The 16,338-nt window shown below is 40.9% G+C and overlaps 1 protein-coding gene across 5 annotated transcripts in view; it reads right to left on the bottom strand.

Annotated features, from left to right (window-relative positions):
* KLHL29 (kelch like family member 29) overlaps positions 1 to 16,338 on the bottom strand; it is a 322,996-nt gene that overhangs the window by 132,726 nt on the left and 173,932 nt on the right. For 3 of the 5 annotated variants that reach the window (XR_004496530.1, XM_019006045.2, XM_033513078.1), the window contains exons 3-5: positions 12,101 to 12,214; positions 4,769 to 4,910; positions 3,481 to 4,029 (exon numbers count right to left, since the gene is read on the bottom strand). Coding sequence is in view for 4 of the 5 variants with exons in the window: in XM_019006045.2 (XP_018861590.1) it covers positions 3,481 to 4,029; positions 4,769 to 4,910; positions 12,101 to 12,214 (805 nt within the window). In the remaining variant the exon portion in view is untranslated. Of the gene's footprint in view, positions 1 to 3,480; positions 4,030 to 4,768; positions 4,911 to 12,100; positions 12,215 to 13,117; positions 13,186 to 16,338 lie in introns of those variants that run through there. The other 2 variants (XM_015621522.2, XM_015621520.2) reach the window with 2 other exon arrangements.

Genomic DNA, 16,338 nt, shown 5'->3' with positions numbered 1-16,338 from the left:
AGTATTTTGCATATATCCTATCCAGAGGGAAACTATAGGCCAAAGCAGATGCCTCCCAAAACTGTTCATTGTATGTGGTAAAAGACTCCATGCACTCCACAAGGCAGCTCTACAGTTCTTCATACATTGCTAAAAGCAGTAATTCCTCGGAAACTTTATTTATGCTCTTGTAATCTAACAACTTTATAAATTCACTAAGTAAATAGAGCATGTAGCTAAAGTTAACTTGTATTTAAAGAATATAACCCATCCTGACCAGGAAAATTCTCTAATCCATGCACAATTTTTCTTACAAATAGTTTCAATGGAATTAGGTAAAAATTGGCTGTAACATTGGGGAATGATGTATCTGATTTGTATCATGATTCTTTTTATCAAAATGTGTTTTTTGCAGAGCCATGGAAACGACTCTTTCAGTCATGTGAGATCTCTTGACCTATTGCAAATAAGACAGCACACTTGCAGTGCCTTTAACTTTTTGTAACTTATTTGTTTATATGTATTTAGAAACAGCTGAGTAAGAAACCTGGTTCTGCATGAACACAGGATATAATGGCCCAAACACGTACACAGCCAAAGGAAAGATAATTATGGGAAATAAAACATGATGTTTCAAATCAGCTCCCTAAGAAAATCTAAAAATATAAGAAACCCTATCATATTAACCAGCAAGAACTGTTCTTTCACTTAAGGGAAAGCTGGGCAATTATTCAAACCTGGACAAGACTGGATTGTCAAGTGAAATAATAATTCAGAGTTCCACAGGATAATGAGATAGATCTCAAGGCCATTAGCAGTGGCCCTTATTATAATATTGGCCAAGGTTGCCCAAGAAAGAGAGAGAATATTTAAATGAAACTTGTAGGGAACTAGTTTGAACTTGTATATTTGAACAGCTTAGTACTGTCTCCTAGTTTCCATTCATTATTGGAGAGAAAGGTATCTATCATGTAAGACTCAGTTTTTCGAGACGGAAATCCCTGAGGGCAGAAACTAAAACATAATTATAAAATCAAGCCACATTGAAACTCACCAAGTTTATATTAAGTATCTTATTCTAGTGAGATTTTAAGGTCTGGTTCAGCATGCAGGTATCTCCCCTTCCCTGACTGTTTCTCTCTCATTCAAAACAAGCAAGTCCAACTTCAGGTGTGTCATGAAGAATTACAGCTTTAGATGTAAGGGCTTTTTAGATTACAAAGAGAGGAAGGGATTACTTTATCTCTATAAAATACATCCTGCTTATGAGACATTTGTATATGCATGCTTCATTCTATTCTATTTGTTTGCTTTTAACCACTACGGGAATAACTCAATAGCTGGTGGTCACAGAGAAGCTCCTTAATCCCTGGAAAAACAGTTGTCTAGCCTGCATTTTATGAGGTACAGTACAGCTAGCGTGTCAGCAGTTGCCATGGATAAGAAATACTGCTTGTTCTAATATTCTGCTTATGATCCTTCTCCTAGGTACAGGAGTTTCCAAATACAGGAGCAGATCTAGGTCTGGTATGCCTTGCATCCTCCAGTGATGAACTCCGCTCTGCACCTTAATGCACATCTCCTGGGCTGACTGGTCTCTGGGGTGCTTGGGCTATTAGGCCAGAGCAGGGTTTACAGCTGGTTAAGCAAGAAGGCTGACTAAGAATTTGTAAATCAAATATTAAAGACTGATTAAATATTTTACAATCTTTTTACTTAGGCTTAGATTTGAAGTTTACTTCATCTGCTAGCCAGAGATCTGCTGAAGGTTAATTGATGGAGGAAGAGTAAATAACAGCTCATGCTGCTGGCCCTAAGCACGCGAGGCATTTAGGAGTATTCTTAACCTCAAGTGTGCAGTCACTGACGTGCTCATTTGTCTCACTAGGTTAGTGTCACTAGGGCTCAGATATGTGATCAAATTACTGCCGTGAAAGTGGTTTAAGCTTATGTGTTTTCCCTTGTATTGTATATTTGCACATGTCTCCAGTGACACCAAGTAATCCTTTAAATTGTGTTAATTTGATCATGCATCTGAGTACCCAGTGCAGCAAATTGGGATAGGTGGCTATGGAAAGTGGAGATGATGCCTCTTAGAAGACAAATACCTCCTATGGAGGAGAGAGACATCCAGCAGAACTCAGTCTACCAGGATTAGAAAATAAATCTCTCCCCACTCTCCTTCTACAAAATCAATGGTTTGTAACTTGTAAACGTGACCTGACAAATTGCTTTTGTGGACTTTGGTTTTGTTTTTTTTTCTTCCTTTTTAAAGGGAAAAAATTAACAATAGTCTTATAATTGTTGGTTAATTTTTGGCTACCCAACTGGACTGGTGGCATTTAAAGCCCATCTAGAGAGAGCTCAAAGAAAAATTCAGAAGCTCATCATCCACCAAGAGCCCTCATCATATTTGGGATTTGGAGCTGAAAACTTAAAAGCAATCCGAATATCTAGTTTTACAAAAGTACTGCTGAGATTGTATCTGAGCTCCTTTTCAAGGGAACTTTGATAAGTAAGGGTTTACACATACCAAAGTACAATTTATGTAAAGAGCAGGAAGAGTTATTGGACTAATCATTTTTAATAGAGATTCCTTGTCTTTAATTCAGAGCTACACAACAGAACTTAATAGCTCGTGCCAAATAAATAATTAACACATGGATTGTGTCTGAATACAAATGCATACATAAAATATCACAGACTTAATGAAGGTGCTGTTTTTTTACAAAATCAATTTAATTGATTTTGCTGATAGGTCTGCATTAATATTTTCGTAAACTCCATTTTGCTTTACCTGTACATGTGGCCGAATCGTGATTTGTAAGGAAGGGAAAACCCTGCAAATGTAATTAGAAACTCGGCACACAGAGCATTGGTAGTTTTGAAGTGTCTGGGGTAAGATACTTGGAAATAACATTCCACTGTGACCCGGCAGAGGGGCTTATTTACCAAGTACTCTTCAGAAAAGGTCAACGTCTCAGAACGCTCATGACTATTCACTCATGTGTTCTGCAGCATTTGAGCCCAATGAAGCTGGTAATGAAGTTTTCCCCTTAATGCTGAACATGTTGGGTTGTTCAGCTGCAGTCAACTTTGGCTTGTGTTTGGTCTGAGCTCCTACCAGAGTGGGGAGAAGACAAGGGCTGAAGAAAGTGGTCATTGTTGTGGCAGATGCACAACTGCAGCCAGGAGAACAGCGGTCGGATGGAAACACGGGGTGGATTTCACAGGGAGAGGCATGGGATGACAGTTTCTTTACCCCTGGCTTAGCTGATGGGCCTGAAAGCTGATTTTCACTACATTTCGCCCACAGCTTGTCGTACCTCCTGTTAACACGCTGCTTTTTGTCGTCAGTAACTCACAAAAGCTCTGCATTTTAGAAAAGCGCATAGGCGGCCGCCGTGGCTGGCGGGCCCACAGAGAGCGGCAGGGATGCCGAGGGTCAGCCGCCGCCCGCCCCCGCGGCGCGCTCGAGGAGGCCGAGCTGACCCGCCTTACCTTTGGGGTGCCAGGGGTCCGTGAACTCGTACTTCCCCACGCCGATCGTCCGCAGCATCTGCACCCCGTTGGTGTTGTCCGGGCCGCCCACCGCGGCCGCGTTGGGGGGCAGCGGGGCAGCCGCCTGCCCGTTGGTGGCGGGCGCGCTGCTGGGCAGGGCGGCCGAGGGCAGGGCTGGCGGTGGCGGCGGCAGCATGGGGCAGGCCAGGTGGCCATTGCCCACCGCCCCGGGGCCTGGGTGGGCCACTGGGCCCACGCCACTCATGGAGGACATGCTGAGGGGCTGGCTGTTGGTGTACAAGGGCTGGCTCTGGAGGTTGACCACCATGTTGCTGAGGGGCTGGGAGGGCTGAGGCTGGAGCTGGTAGTGGCCTGGCATCAGCGGGAGCTGGGGGGTGACGTGCGGCGGGAGGGAGGGTGTGACGCCGATGACGGGGGCCTGGACGTTGGCGGCCGGGCTGAAGGTGGGCGGCTGAGTCATCCCGTAGGAGTGCGTGATGAGGGCGGGCTGGCTGCCCGCTGCCACCGTGGTGACCCAGGGTGCTGCACCTGTGGCATGAAGGAAGGCCGGCAATGGCGGTGGGCTTGGCATGGGGGAGAACAGACATCGACACCCTCATCCTTCCCCTCCCGGACCCATGGATGGCGCTGACACGCCCCGCTGCACAGTACCTAAAGCAGCTTGGGATCTGGAGCCATTCCCAAGCAGTAAGTGCATAAAATTGCTGCAGCGATGTGAGCACAATCGTTAAAATACTCGTCAGGTGACATGCGGCATGTTTGCGGTTTTATGTATTTTGCACTTTATGCAGCTTTAGCGCACGCTTCCAAGAAAATTAACCTCTTTTCCCACTGTGCTTTCACGGCTCCCTGACAAACACTCTGTGTGTATAATAATGGTGCTCCAGCCACTACAAAGACATTGTAATTAGGCGTCTGGCATAGTAGCACAATGTATGATATGTGTCTGGAAGCTGGAAATCATTTCAGGTAGTTCTGGACATAAAAGAAGTCTTAAAGTATTACAGAGTGCCTTTCCCCCTAGTGAAGGCAGAGAAGGTTAAAAAAAAACCCACTCTAATGAACTTGCAGCATCTTAATACATTCATATCAGCCCCAGCATAGAAGAAACTTGAGGGGTCTTTACAATGAGGGAAAACCCCTGCTAAAGAAAAAAAAGAAAGGGCTCAAAATGAAGTCTAATTTACAGAGGCAAACGGAGATAGTGCATTGAATTTGCTTTGAACGATTTTCCCTGGTAGAATTACAAATAAGATTAGAGACATACCTGGGTTTTCATTCTCCCTCATCTGTTTAGATGGAGGCTCATCAGTGTCCCAAGGCGTGGACTGATTGATGGGTGTCTGTCCCCACCTGACGCTTGTTGCAAGTCCTTGAGGCTGATTTTCAGTCTTGGAAATGCAAGGTGTCTACCAGAGAGAAAGAAAAATACAGAATGAAAATGTTTTGACTATTTGGATTAGTAGCTTGCTTTGTTACAGTCCAAGAGGATATCCTAAGATCTTTAGAAATCATTCATTTGGGGACTGTAAGATCTCCAGAGGTCCCTTCCAACCCTGACAGTTCTTTGACTTTGTGATTGTCCTCCAGGCTTGCATGAGATGTCCATATGGAAATACAATATATTTGAAAAAAAATGCTTCTGGAAATGTAATAGATCTACCTTAAAAAAAATCCACAACAAACTAGTATTTTCAGAAATAAGTTGCTTCATTTGCCATAAAAATAAAAGAAAAAAACCAACCCAACAAACAACAACCCAGATATGGTAATATCTACTCAATGGCAGCTACATAAAATGGAACAATCTTCTGTTTGCTGAATTTATTCCAAAAATAGTGAGTTTTGTTTAGCAGGAGGCAGAACAAGAGAGACTTATTTACAACTGCAGAACAAATTACTGTAGAACAGTAAAGAGAAGTCTTCGTATTTACTGTCTGTCAACCCTTGAAATTGAATGCCAATAAAAAAAAGCAGCATAACATCACTGGCTGCTAAAGTGGGTATGTTGGCAGGTCTTCAGAGAGGTTAAAATAACTGTAAAGGAGATAAAGGATTTGGGCTGAATAATCATCAAAGCAGACATGATCTGAAAGAGATCTCTTGATGAAGAAACTATCACATGGATTAATTGCTACACCAGACCCCTGCTGCAATTTGAGGGGACCTTCCCAAACAATGCTTTTTCTGAGAAAAGGCTTGTAGAAAACAAGGGTGCTCCAACAGGTCTCATTTATTTAAGTCAGCTGTGTATTTCATTGCTGGAAGATTAAAAGTTTTTTGTTTTTCTTTTGTTTTTACTGGTGTCAGAACCTCTAAGCCAAGCAAATGGAACCAGCTGCCTATTGCTGAGTGAGTATTGAAGAGTGAAGCCATAAAGAACATGAGACCAGTCTGAGCGATTGTTTGTTTGCCTCGCATCTGGGAAGTAATTTAGGTCAGAGATGGGGGTACAGCAGCTCCATAAATGCCCTGGGTCATATTGTACCAATGAAATCTCTTGTCAACACCAGCAGCCAGCTCACTCATCATGAGTACCTCGATCAGCCCAGGAAAGGAAGTCATTAGTAAACCCATTCACGCCCTCTGCAAATTCACTCACACCTCCCCCAAGACAATCAGTCAGTCCTCCCGTTTTTAAATCCACCTTGAGGTGCTTGCTTCCTCTTGCGTGCCCTTCTTCCCCACCAACATCTGCCCTGCTCCAGTGTTCCCCACTTCACACAAGAGCCTCTGACATCTCCTGACACCCACTCCCTTTTCTACCTGAGCTTTATTCTCAGTGGGCTCCTGGAGTCAGGAGTTGTGCGTGCAGACCTTCATAGAGGACACAGGTTTTGCTGGGCTGCTCTCTTTGCTCCCAGAAGTCACAATAGGAATATTCCCCCCAGTAGGAATGCTAAACTTTATTAAATGCAGATGCAGACAGGGAAATGTGATTCTTAATATATTATTTCCTATGACTGTTATTTTTCAAAACTCATCAATTTATTCTTTTCCATAGTTTGGGGGCTGTGTTTTGGTGGATTTTTTTTGTTTTTTAATGTAATTTTTCTGTTTTTTAAATTCTATTTGCACCAAGGACAATGATATTCTGGCTTTAGATTCACATTTACTTCTGTCCCCACCATTCTGACTACCTCTATAACTTTTGCAATTGAAATAAAAAGGCATCAGAAAAGACATAAAGAGAGGACATGCAGACAGTCAAGAGCTTTAAGAGCTCTGCTCTATTCATGGTGAAGAAAAGGCAGGAGGGGAAGAAATAAGTCTCAGCTTTGAAATGCTTTCTATTTATAAATTGTCCTGAGAAAATGATAAATCTGAATACCTTTAGCTTTTATATTGTACAAGGTATTTGACACAGGAGGATATAACACTGCTGGTGGTTTACCAGTCCATGTTAGCAGTATCCCTTTGGATCTAGCTGAACTGTTTAACAGCAGCCAAAGCACTCTGCAGTAGATAAATAAGTAAATAAATAAATAAAAGAACCACCAGTATTTTCTGCCTATTTATCAGCTGAAACACTTCCCCCAGAAACACCAATATTTATTCTCAAGTAAAGCTTTAGAAAATGCAATGTAGAGAAATGGACATTTTTAGGAACCAAAAGGAGGATTCGTAACCCGAATTGTGCTCTGTGTGTTCCACATGTGGCATCTGTGTGTTGCATTTCTTTGTTGTATGAACTGGGTCTTACCAGTGGATTTGAAATACACACTTATCATTGTGAGGCATTGTCAAGACAGGCAACATCCTGTTTAACTTTGTTACATTCCCAAGCTGCTTTAAAACAGTGTTGATCTAAAATAAGAAAATAAAATATTCCTCTACCCTAAATAATACAGAAAGACACACATGCTACAATTTTAAAATAAGCTGTATGTTTTATCCATAATGGGTAAAGAAGGGAATATGTTATCACATATCACAGCTCTCCTAAATCCTACAAAAATCCAGTTGCTTATTTTGGAACTTGTTTTCCAAAAAACCGAGAGCACCATACCACATACATATGAAAGTGGTAGAGTCTGCAGCCAAATCTAGATCTAAATTCCATACTCTGAGCATTAAAAAAGAGGAAGGAGGTTATAAGGTTTACTGTAAATAAATGCTTCTCCTTCACTTTCACTAAATACCAGATTTTCTTTTACTAAACATGCTCACAAACTTGCTTCTTAGAAGCTCGGTGAATTTCAACACACAAATCCAGTAGGTTGCTTTCAAACTGTACTCTTGAACTTGTGTTTGTTTGATCAGAAAGTGCCAGAGATCAGTTGGTATGAAATCACAACACATGTCCATGAAACACAGACAGTAATGGTGGTGGAAACAGAGAAACAGCTTACTGAACTTCCTTTTAAAATACAAACATACTTTTGGTCTCTGATCTAATTTCTGCTTTATTTTTCTTAATACATGAAGGGTTACATTACAAGTGTTATATGTCTCTGATCTGATTGCAGCAATTACCCATTTGCATCTCAGGAAAGCGAAATTATTTCCAGCCTTATCAAACAAAGGAACTTTCTGTCCATTCACTCAGGCCCAAGACTCTATTTGATGCTTTTAATGTACAACACAAATGACCAAAAAATGGCCTGTATTATGCTAGTTGTGCAGGGGGAAGAGCTGTGTTCCATTAGTGATCCAGACTTCACAGAAACTAATTGTACTATGTTACACTTTTATCTTTAGCTTTCATGTCAGATGCTTGTTTGAATTAAACATAGAACACATGAAAAAAGGAAATACATTACAAAATCTACAGGGTATATATCTCTGCCAAAAGTCTATTTACATTAAAAGACCAAAAGGTTTCTAAAAGGTGTGTTAAAGCCTGGCTAGTCAACAGTAGTACTGGTTAGTTAATTGCCTAAAATTCCTGGCAGACTACAAAGACTACTTAAGGAATCATCAGCATCTTTCTAGCACCCATAAAATGTTTGATTTGTGCTCTTTGTCATGGATAAAGTACCCCAAAATCAAATCTCAGGATTATTTCCCTCTTTAGTTTGAAGCCACCATTAAGAACCAATAAAAATGTTCAGATGAAGTCTGCATTTCATCACCTGCCACTCTGAACTCCAGAAGGGAGTAGTCTCCCAGTTTTAAGGAAATTAACTGCAATACAGATGTACAAGCAGAAGAGAGCAAGACAGAACAATTCTGGAATTACATGAGACTAACACAGACAAGTTGCTGTACTGCCAATTTTTTGTAGCTCAAGCGGTCATAAACCATGGCCCATAGACAACAGTAATTGTTGTACAGCTAGTCTGCTGAACCTTATTATATTAAAATATTAGAACCTTCAGATTCATGGGGCTTTTCAGAATATCCACAAGAAAGTTCATGAGTTCACAGCCATCAAAAGTGATGTTAAAGACAGGGAATTAGTGATTTGGTATATATAGCAACATGGCTGTATATGGCTACTCTTAGGTGTTGAGGAGGCATAGATGCAACTAAGTCTGACTTTAAGTCCTAAGCCTTATAAACCTGTAGTGAAGTAAGATCTAAACTTTTAGTAAGACCTTTTTTACATCAATGGAAATATAAACCATATTGTACTACTAACAGCATCAAAGAATATGTCAGTGGACTTAAAAACCCAACATAAAACCCACAAAAATCCAGCAACAAAAATTCCAATACAATCTTCCCAGGCTCAACACCACCAAGCACCTCCTGGAAGGTCCTTATAAACATATTTGAGCAACTTCCCCAGAGCTTGTGGAACCACTGACATACATCCTGCTATGGCTCAGAGTGTTAAGACCCATTCTAACAGTTTCATGAGCAAAAAAGAACTAACCTGGAAAGAGGGATACTATTTGTGATTCCTAGCAATCAAAATTGTTTTACTAAGGCCTTAATTTAAAGTGATGAATGAGACATAGCAAATCTCTGTTCCAGTTTTCCAAAAGAGATTGGGAATGGCAGCTTAATACCAAGATAATGTATCTTATGCAAGCCAGTCTATTTTATCTTCCCATTGAAAATTAAAATGGTTAAGATACATGCATGCACAGAGGCAAACATTCCCTCCCACAGATTGAGATTTTATGACCTGTCATGGGTAAAAGCAACTTCAGTTTAATGAGGGAATTCCTTTTACAGCTGTTCTCTGTGCCTCTAACTGGTAATGACTGGTGGTCCTGGTTGGGTTTAAAGTCTCAACGTGTCTGATGCTCTAAAAAGTTTTGTGGTCTCTGCACTGAAGAGTTTATGGTCTAATTTGTAGTTCCCACTGTTAAATATTGCATGAAACAGATATTATTTGTAGGCACGCATGTAAAATCTGAACCATACAGGGATAAATCTTCATCTGGAGTGAATTCCTATACAGTGCTGGACAGGACCCAAGTATATTTCTGAGATTAGTCCATTGCCAAAGTAGCTCTTAAGGATGGAAGCATAGCTTTTAAAGATGCAGTGATGACAACAATACCTCCCTAGCACTGGCTGTGTGGCTGGACTGTCGGAATCAAACTGTTGTTTTAAGAGACGGATGTACTGTAGCATATTAAAAACCTAAGAGATATTGACAAGCCAGTGTGCAAGAGGAACAGAAAGAACAGTCCTGCAGTAAAACCTCATTCAAGGACTTGCTCATGGGTGGAGAGAACTCATCTACCTTACAGTTCCCATCACCAAGCAATTCTGTGATGACACAGAGTTGTTTTTCTCTTCCCAAAACTAATGTGGGAGCCACAAGAAAGAGAGTAATACAGTTAACTCAGGCAAAATGTTACTATCCTGCATAAAAGACAAAAGAAGTCTAAGTTCCCTCTTGAGCTGACAGAACAATTTGAAACTTAATCTCCTTAAACATCATAAAGCAAGGAGCCACCAGTCAGGGTGAGCTCCAGAGCACTATGGCACAGCCTTTGTTCAGAGACACACGGCTCAGCAGCAGGGTAACGTCTGCACCTGCTCTTGCTTTGCAGAGGATTTAAAACCACTCCCCACCTCGAGGTTAATGACTCAGGCTTGGAGAAACCCATGAGTGCCATGGACCCACATCCCTGTGATGGATGCACTCCACCCCTTAATCAAACTGTGGTAGTTTGGTACAGGCTGCAAAGGAAGTAAAGGTCTGATCCATGTCCATGCCAAGAACTTCGCTAGTTTCAACTTGTTCTCTGAAAAACTATGAAGGAAACAGTGACAAAGTGAGCATCAATGCACAGGAGCTTGGAACACTGATCATGCGATTAACACATGAATAGCTGGTGGCTTTTGCAAGACTCATTAATCAAGGAACAAAGAAATTTGTGGTTACAAGGAGACTCATGCATACCTTTTCCATCACATGCAATTGGACTATAACCCAACCACTTTATTCCATAAATATGACAGCCTAAGTGAGCCTTCTTGAGCTCTTCTGGCCAGGCAGCCTGCTTGCATGGTGGTGATCTTTCCTTGAGCTGGGACAACTCTCAAGAAGTCTCCTTGAGACAGCAAGACCTTTAACCAATGGCAGATCTGTCAGGAACCTAAATTAATACTAATGAAACATTACTAATTCATGTAGCTACTCAATATTAATTATCAACTTATTACAGATAATTCCATTAGGTATAACCCCTTGTCCAAGTCTGAAGCTAAGACTGGACCTAACTGCATCAAGGCTCCATAAGGAGTTTAGAAAACAAGTGGGTCCACTCTGAACCTTATGACTCAACAGAAGGCTCTTCTTCAGTCTTTGCATTTCCTTCATTAGATATAGACCTTTGTCTGAGACTCAGACTGGACCTGGCTGCAGCTAAGTTCTACCACTCTGTACCTTGTGACTCATCAGGGGATCTTCCTTACCATTTTGCATTTCCAGTCTCTGTGCAAAACATTTTAACTTGGTTCTAACAGTTTGCATTTGTGCGCTTCTTCCATGCAGTAATTAATAAGGTGAACCTCACCATCAAACTTACTTAACCTTACTTAACCACTGTTAAACTTTGTTAAATTCCACTGAACTTATTGAACTAATGAAATGTATTGCTGCTTCTCTCTTTAGTGAGGTGCATTCCACCGATTTGCAGGAGTTCCAGACCAGCACAGCATCAGCACCTTTACCCAGCCCTGATCCTGGCTCCATGGAGAGCAGAGCATCTCACCACTCAGTTTGTGAGCTGATAAGAAGGCACATGTATGAGCATGTCCAGCTCCCTCCCACCACCATAATCATCCCCAACTTTCCTGGACTGAGCCTTGGCTACTCTCGTAAATAAGACAATGCAAATTCCCAAGCTTTGACAATGCAATGGAAGGTAACTCCATAGTGGGAAAGCGTCAATTGCTTCTGTCTCATTAACCTTTTCTAAGGCATCCACATGAGCTGCAGGTTCATGAAGGGTAGGAATGAGATTATGGAAGAGAGAAAGACAGAATAGAAAAGGGTTGTGAATAGACCACAGGTGGTATCTATTTCTTTCTGGTGGCTGACTGCTCAGTACACCCAGTGTTCTCACAACAGTGCTCCAGTCATTAGCTAGGAATGAATGCAGGACCATGAAATGACAAGAAGTGCTGCATAAATGCTACTTTATATTCTGTCTTGGCAAATTGCACCAGCAGAGGCTCAGGTACTCACCCAGCTGCCTTCGTTTCTCAGCGAGAACATCAGGGAACGGAGCTGAGGTATCGAACCAAGGTCCCGGCTGCGACACTTGCTGCTCCAGGACACCAGGGACATCAGCGCACGACACTGGGTTCGAGCACAGAAGCCCCACTTTAGCCTGAGCAGAACCTCCTCTGCTAACACGGTCTGCATGCAGATCAACCCCAAATCAGAGCAAAGCTACGAATGCAAAATCATCTCACGACGGAGAAGAAAACGCGCGGCATTGGGAACAACGCAGCAGCTACAGAGAACATGCACTGCGCAACGCGAGAGGGCTCTCAGAGATCCTGCAGGCATCCCATGGCACGGGCAGATAAATCCAGTTCATCATAAGTGCTTTTTGTCAGAGGGCTTAAGGAAATATGGGCAACAACGGAGTAAGTGCTTGTCAGACCAGAATCCCAAGGGTGCACAAAGGATGTTGCCCTTACATACTGGCAAAGCAACTGAAGAACAACCTAAAAGGCAGACTTCTTGAAAACTAATCATTTATCTTGAATGCAAATGCTGGCTATTGCTAGGTTCAGAAGCCACTCCATATGGCATTTTCATGCCAAATTTCCCATTGAATTCTTTTAATTATCCAAACAAGACTGCAAATTTCATTCTGTATGAGGGCCTGAAGCATTAGAAAGAAAGAGAGAAATACTTAGGAAGTAAAATGCTCCAATCCCAGTATTAAGTTTCTGCTATAAAAGTTCCCTTTTGTTGTACTGGATGCCGACATTTTATATTCAAGCCCTCTGAACTCAGTATTTCAATTGTAGTACACAGTCCGTGGCAGGAAAGTGCATGTTCTCTGCCTACACAGCAGGCACATAAAAAGAAAGGGAAAAAAAAAAAAGAAAACCAAAGCCTGTGAGTGTTGAACAGTGCTGCGTGATATTAGTGATTTATTAACTTGGCTTGATCAATAAGGCTATCATCAAGGGCACATTTAGTTTGCACATATATTTCACTTTCTAACAAGCACTTTTGTGTGCTCACTTTAGTTTTCATAATCTGATCCAGGTCTCAGGAAGCTTTCTTTAAGGGAGAACAGAGAATTCTTTTTCTAAAAAAAGGATCAAAGTATACTCAGTCAACTCTCAAGCAAAAGGACAGACAGTACTGTAAAAACAGCATGCTTACCTTTCACAGCAAAAAGAAAAATAAGCCTATAGGTCCAGATTTATCACTGCCTTAAGTTCATCAACATCAATTGAGCTATTAAATTGTGGCTGAATTTGGATCACAAGAATTAAAAAATTTCAACTTTCTTTGAGTGTCTTCCATCAGTAACATGCTAATTTAATGCATAATTTAAACTCTGCTGTCCTTTAATTCAGCATTTGTAAATAATTAAAAAAGAACTAAAAATCCTTTTGCACTTAGAAAGATGACCCCCTCCCCCTTTTTCTACTGCAAAACAAAAAAGACTTTTCAATCAAGAATTTATTTATTTTTATATTTGAAAGCAAAAGCTGTAAAAAAGATGAGAAACTGATTTACAAGATAAAACAATTAGCTCTGGGATATGTGCATTAAGACTAATATATTTCACATCATATTTTAGGGAGTGGAGGAGGAATCCCAGATATATTAGACTTTATTCAAATTCTATTGAAATGTTTAATTAAGAGCATCTTATGGAGGTAGGTTATGCAGTCACTAAAATTAAGATGTGAAAAACAGCATTTGAGCGCTGTATTTCTCAGAGACTATACATTTAAATAATCTATCCCTTTTTCTACATCCAAGGTAATGTCTAAAATCTGGGTATTCCTGTAATTGCTCTGGTCTTGTTAAAATTTTTGGTTGTGTAGGAGAAAAGCGAATGTATTACACAGTGAAAAACACTGAAACAATATACTGCATTTCCTTTTAACCCAAAATCACGGACCTCAATGATTCTTATTAAAACCTATTTTTCTCTGTTATTAAAACCTTTTCCTCTGTGAAGACAGATGAAAATGCCTTTTAAGATTCAAACAAGTTTGTGCAAAACCAGCTCGAACCCATCAATCTCCCAGTTGGTTCCTAAAAGAAGGTAAACATTCCCCAAGCTGTTCTGACCAGACGTGACTGGCAGATGTTTTTTGGGAATGAGATCTCAAGACACAACCCTGTTTCCATTCAGATTCAGAGCTTTAATAACACAAGGAGTTCAGTGCAGGATCAAGCAGTGAGACAGTCATTTAATCTGATTTACAATAGAGTGCTAATATAAGGTTTTGCTGGTAACACAGCCACTGTTTTCTCCAATTTTTCTGCTCTGTAGGTTTTACATCAAAGCATTCCTGCTCATTTTGTTTCTGTATCTCCATGCTACCCATAGGAAGCTGCCCAGTTCTCCTGTTTTCTTTCAGCAGAATGGATTCGTGGACTAGCATGACTGCCTCAGGTGCCTCAACCACCATCCTTCTAAAAGATTTATGGCAAACACATTGCATCCCAAGATATAAATCTACCAAATGGCTATTAGACATACTTCGCTGTCTACAGCCACATGATTTAAAGCAAAACTGATAATGGTATAGCTCGTTGGTCTAGTGTTACTGGTACACCTGTCAGAATTGTGCTACATCACTGCACATTTTTTCCAGACACTCATTTTCATTTTGGGTGTGAACTGGATGATCCTTTAGTACTACTCTGTTCATGGCAACTTGTGATGCTAAACACTTCTTTGTCATCCAAGGATAAATGGGTACCATCAAGACTAAGCTCTACTTACATTTCCTTCACCGATTTGCATTCCTGTACTTTTTATTCTTTTAAGATTAAATTCTTCTTGGCATCCAGCTTGAGACATTGGACTACTTAAGAAGAGGAAATCCAACAAGGATACAAGTTTGGCTAAAGACTTTTCTGTTCTGAAAATCCCCTGTTGTGTATCTTTTAAAGAAAATTCATGTTACAAAAAGCATAAAACTTCACACTCTCTTTGCTCCCAGGAAGTTAACACAAAGTAAACCACCTCTAAAAATAATCTCCCACTCAAGAAATGTCAAGGTGACAGGGAGAGAGAGAGGGGTTATTGTGAGCACTAAATAACACAAGTTGGTTCTGTAAGCCATGAAGGGAAGGACAAGCTAAAATTAAATGACCTTTGGTAGGGATACCTCACCTACAACAGCAAGTCGTTATCTGATCTTCCTAATTCTCCTCCTCTGCTGTTGCAGGTCATGGTCCATCAGAAGCTGCTATTCCTGCTAGGATGGGTGCAGGGCAGACAGTGCCCTTGTATTCCCCCTGGATGAACTGCCAGGAGGCCAGCCTGGGGTCATTGCAGGTAATACCCCTTATGAGGCAGTGTGTCCCCTGCTGAACTTGCTGTGGCTTTCAGGAGAGCAAGGGGAGCCCTAGCTGTTCTTGTACAACCATTGCCTCCAGAATACAAACTGAGCTTCTCTTGTAATAAAGCTTCAGGTAGAACACAAATCTATAAATATCTAACAGTGCGGATCAAAATGGCCAACTTTGGTCACAGCTATTGATCAGACTGAGAGAAGAAGCAAAATGGGACCACATACCTACTCTGAATAAAACCTAAGAGGAATGCTTTCCACACAACAGGTGCAGATCAAAATAATTTTTGTTGTGAATCCAAGATCTCCTTTCACTCATAGCACAGGTTTTGGAGTGACTGTTAGCTTCAGACAAGCACTGACTGTACCAGACTATCCAGATGTTATTAGAATAAAGCACAGTGCCATATCTTGTATTTTCTTTAGTGATGATTCTGTGCCAAATTCAAACATAGATCATATTTTGAGTTTCTTAAAACCACTGAGTTAGCAAGAAAGTTGAGTCATTATGCAAGATCTTCCACCAAACATGCCTTTCTCAGAAAGGGTCACAAAATTTGTGACATTGAGATGCTTTGAGAGGAGATATGAAGTTAGACGGAATGACAAGTGTAGGTCCCTTCCCACTGAACCACTTCCATTCCATTCCATTCCATTCCATTCCATTCCATTCCATTCCATTCCATTCCATTCCATTCCATTCCATTCCATTCCATTCCATTCCATTCCATCAATTAAATAAGCATATGTATATAGATGAATGTATCTTTATCTCCTTCCCCTTCTATTACTGAAATGTGGATGCTATAAAAAGGTTCACCTTCTTTTTCTAAAAGTAGTTCAAGCTTCATATACTGGGGAAGAAAAACAAGAGGTAAAAGCTGAAAGACTGACTGAGGGCCTTCTTTTCCAGTGCTG

The sequence above is a fragment of the Parus major genome, chromosome 3 (genome assembly GCF_001522545.3).
Source record: "Parus major isolate Abel chromosome 3, Parus_major1.1, whole genome shotgun sequence".
NCBI classification, from domain to species: domain Eukaryota; kingdom Metazoa; phylum Chordata; class Aves; order Passeriformes; family Paridae; genus Parus; species Parus major.
Note: the sequence above shows the minus strand (reverse complement) of the source record. Positions and strands in the feature narration are given on the sequence as shown.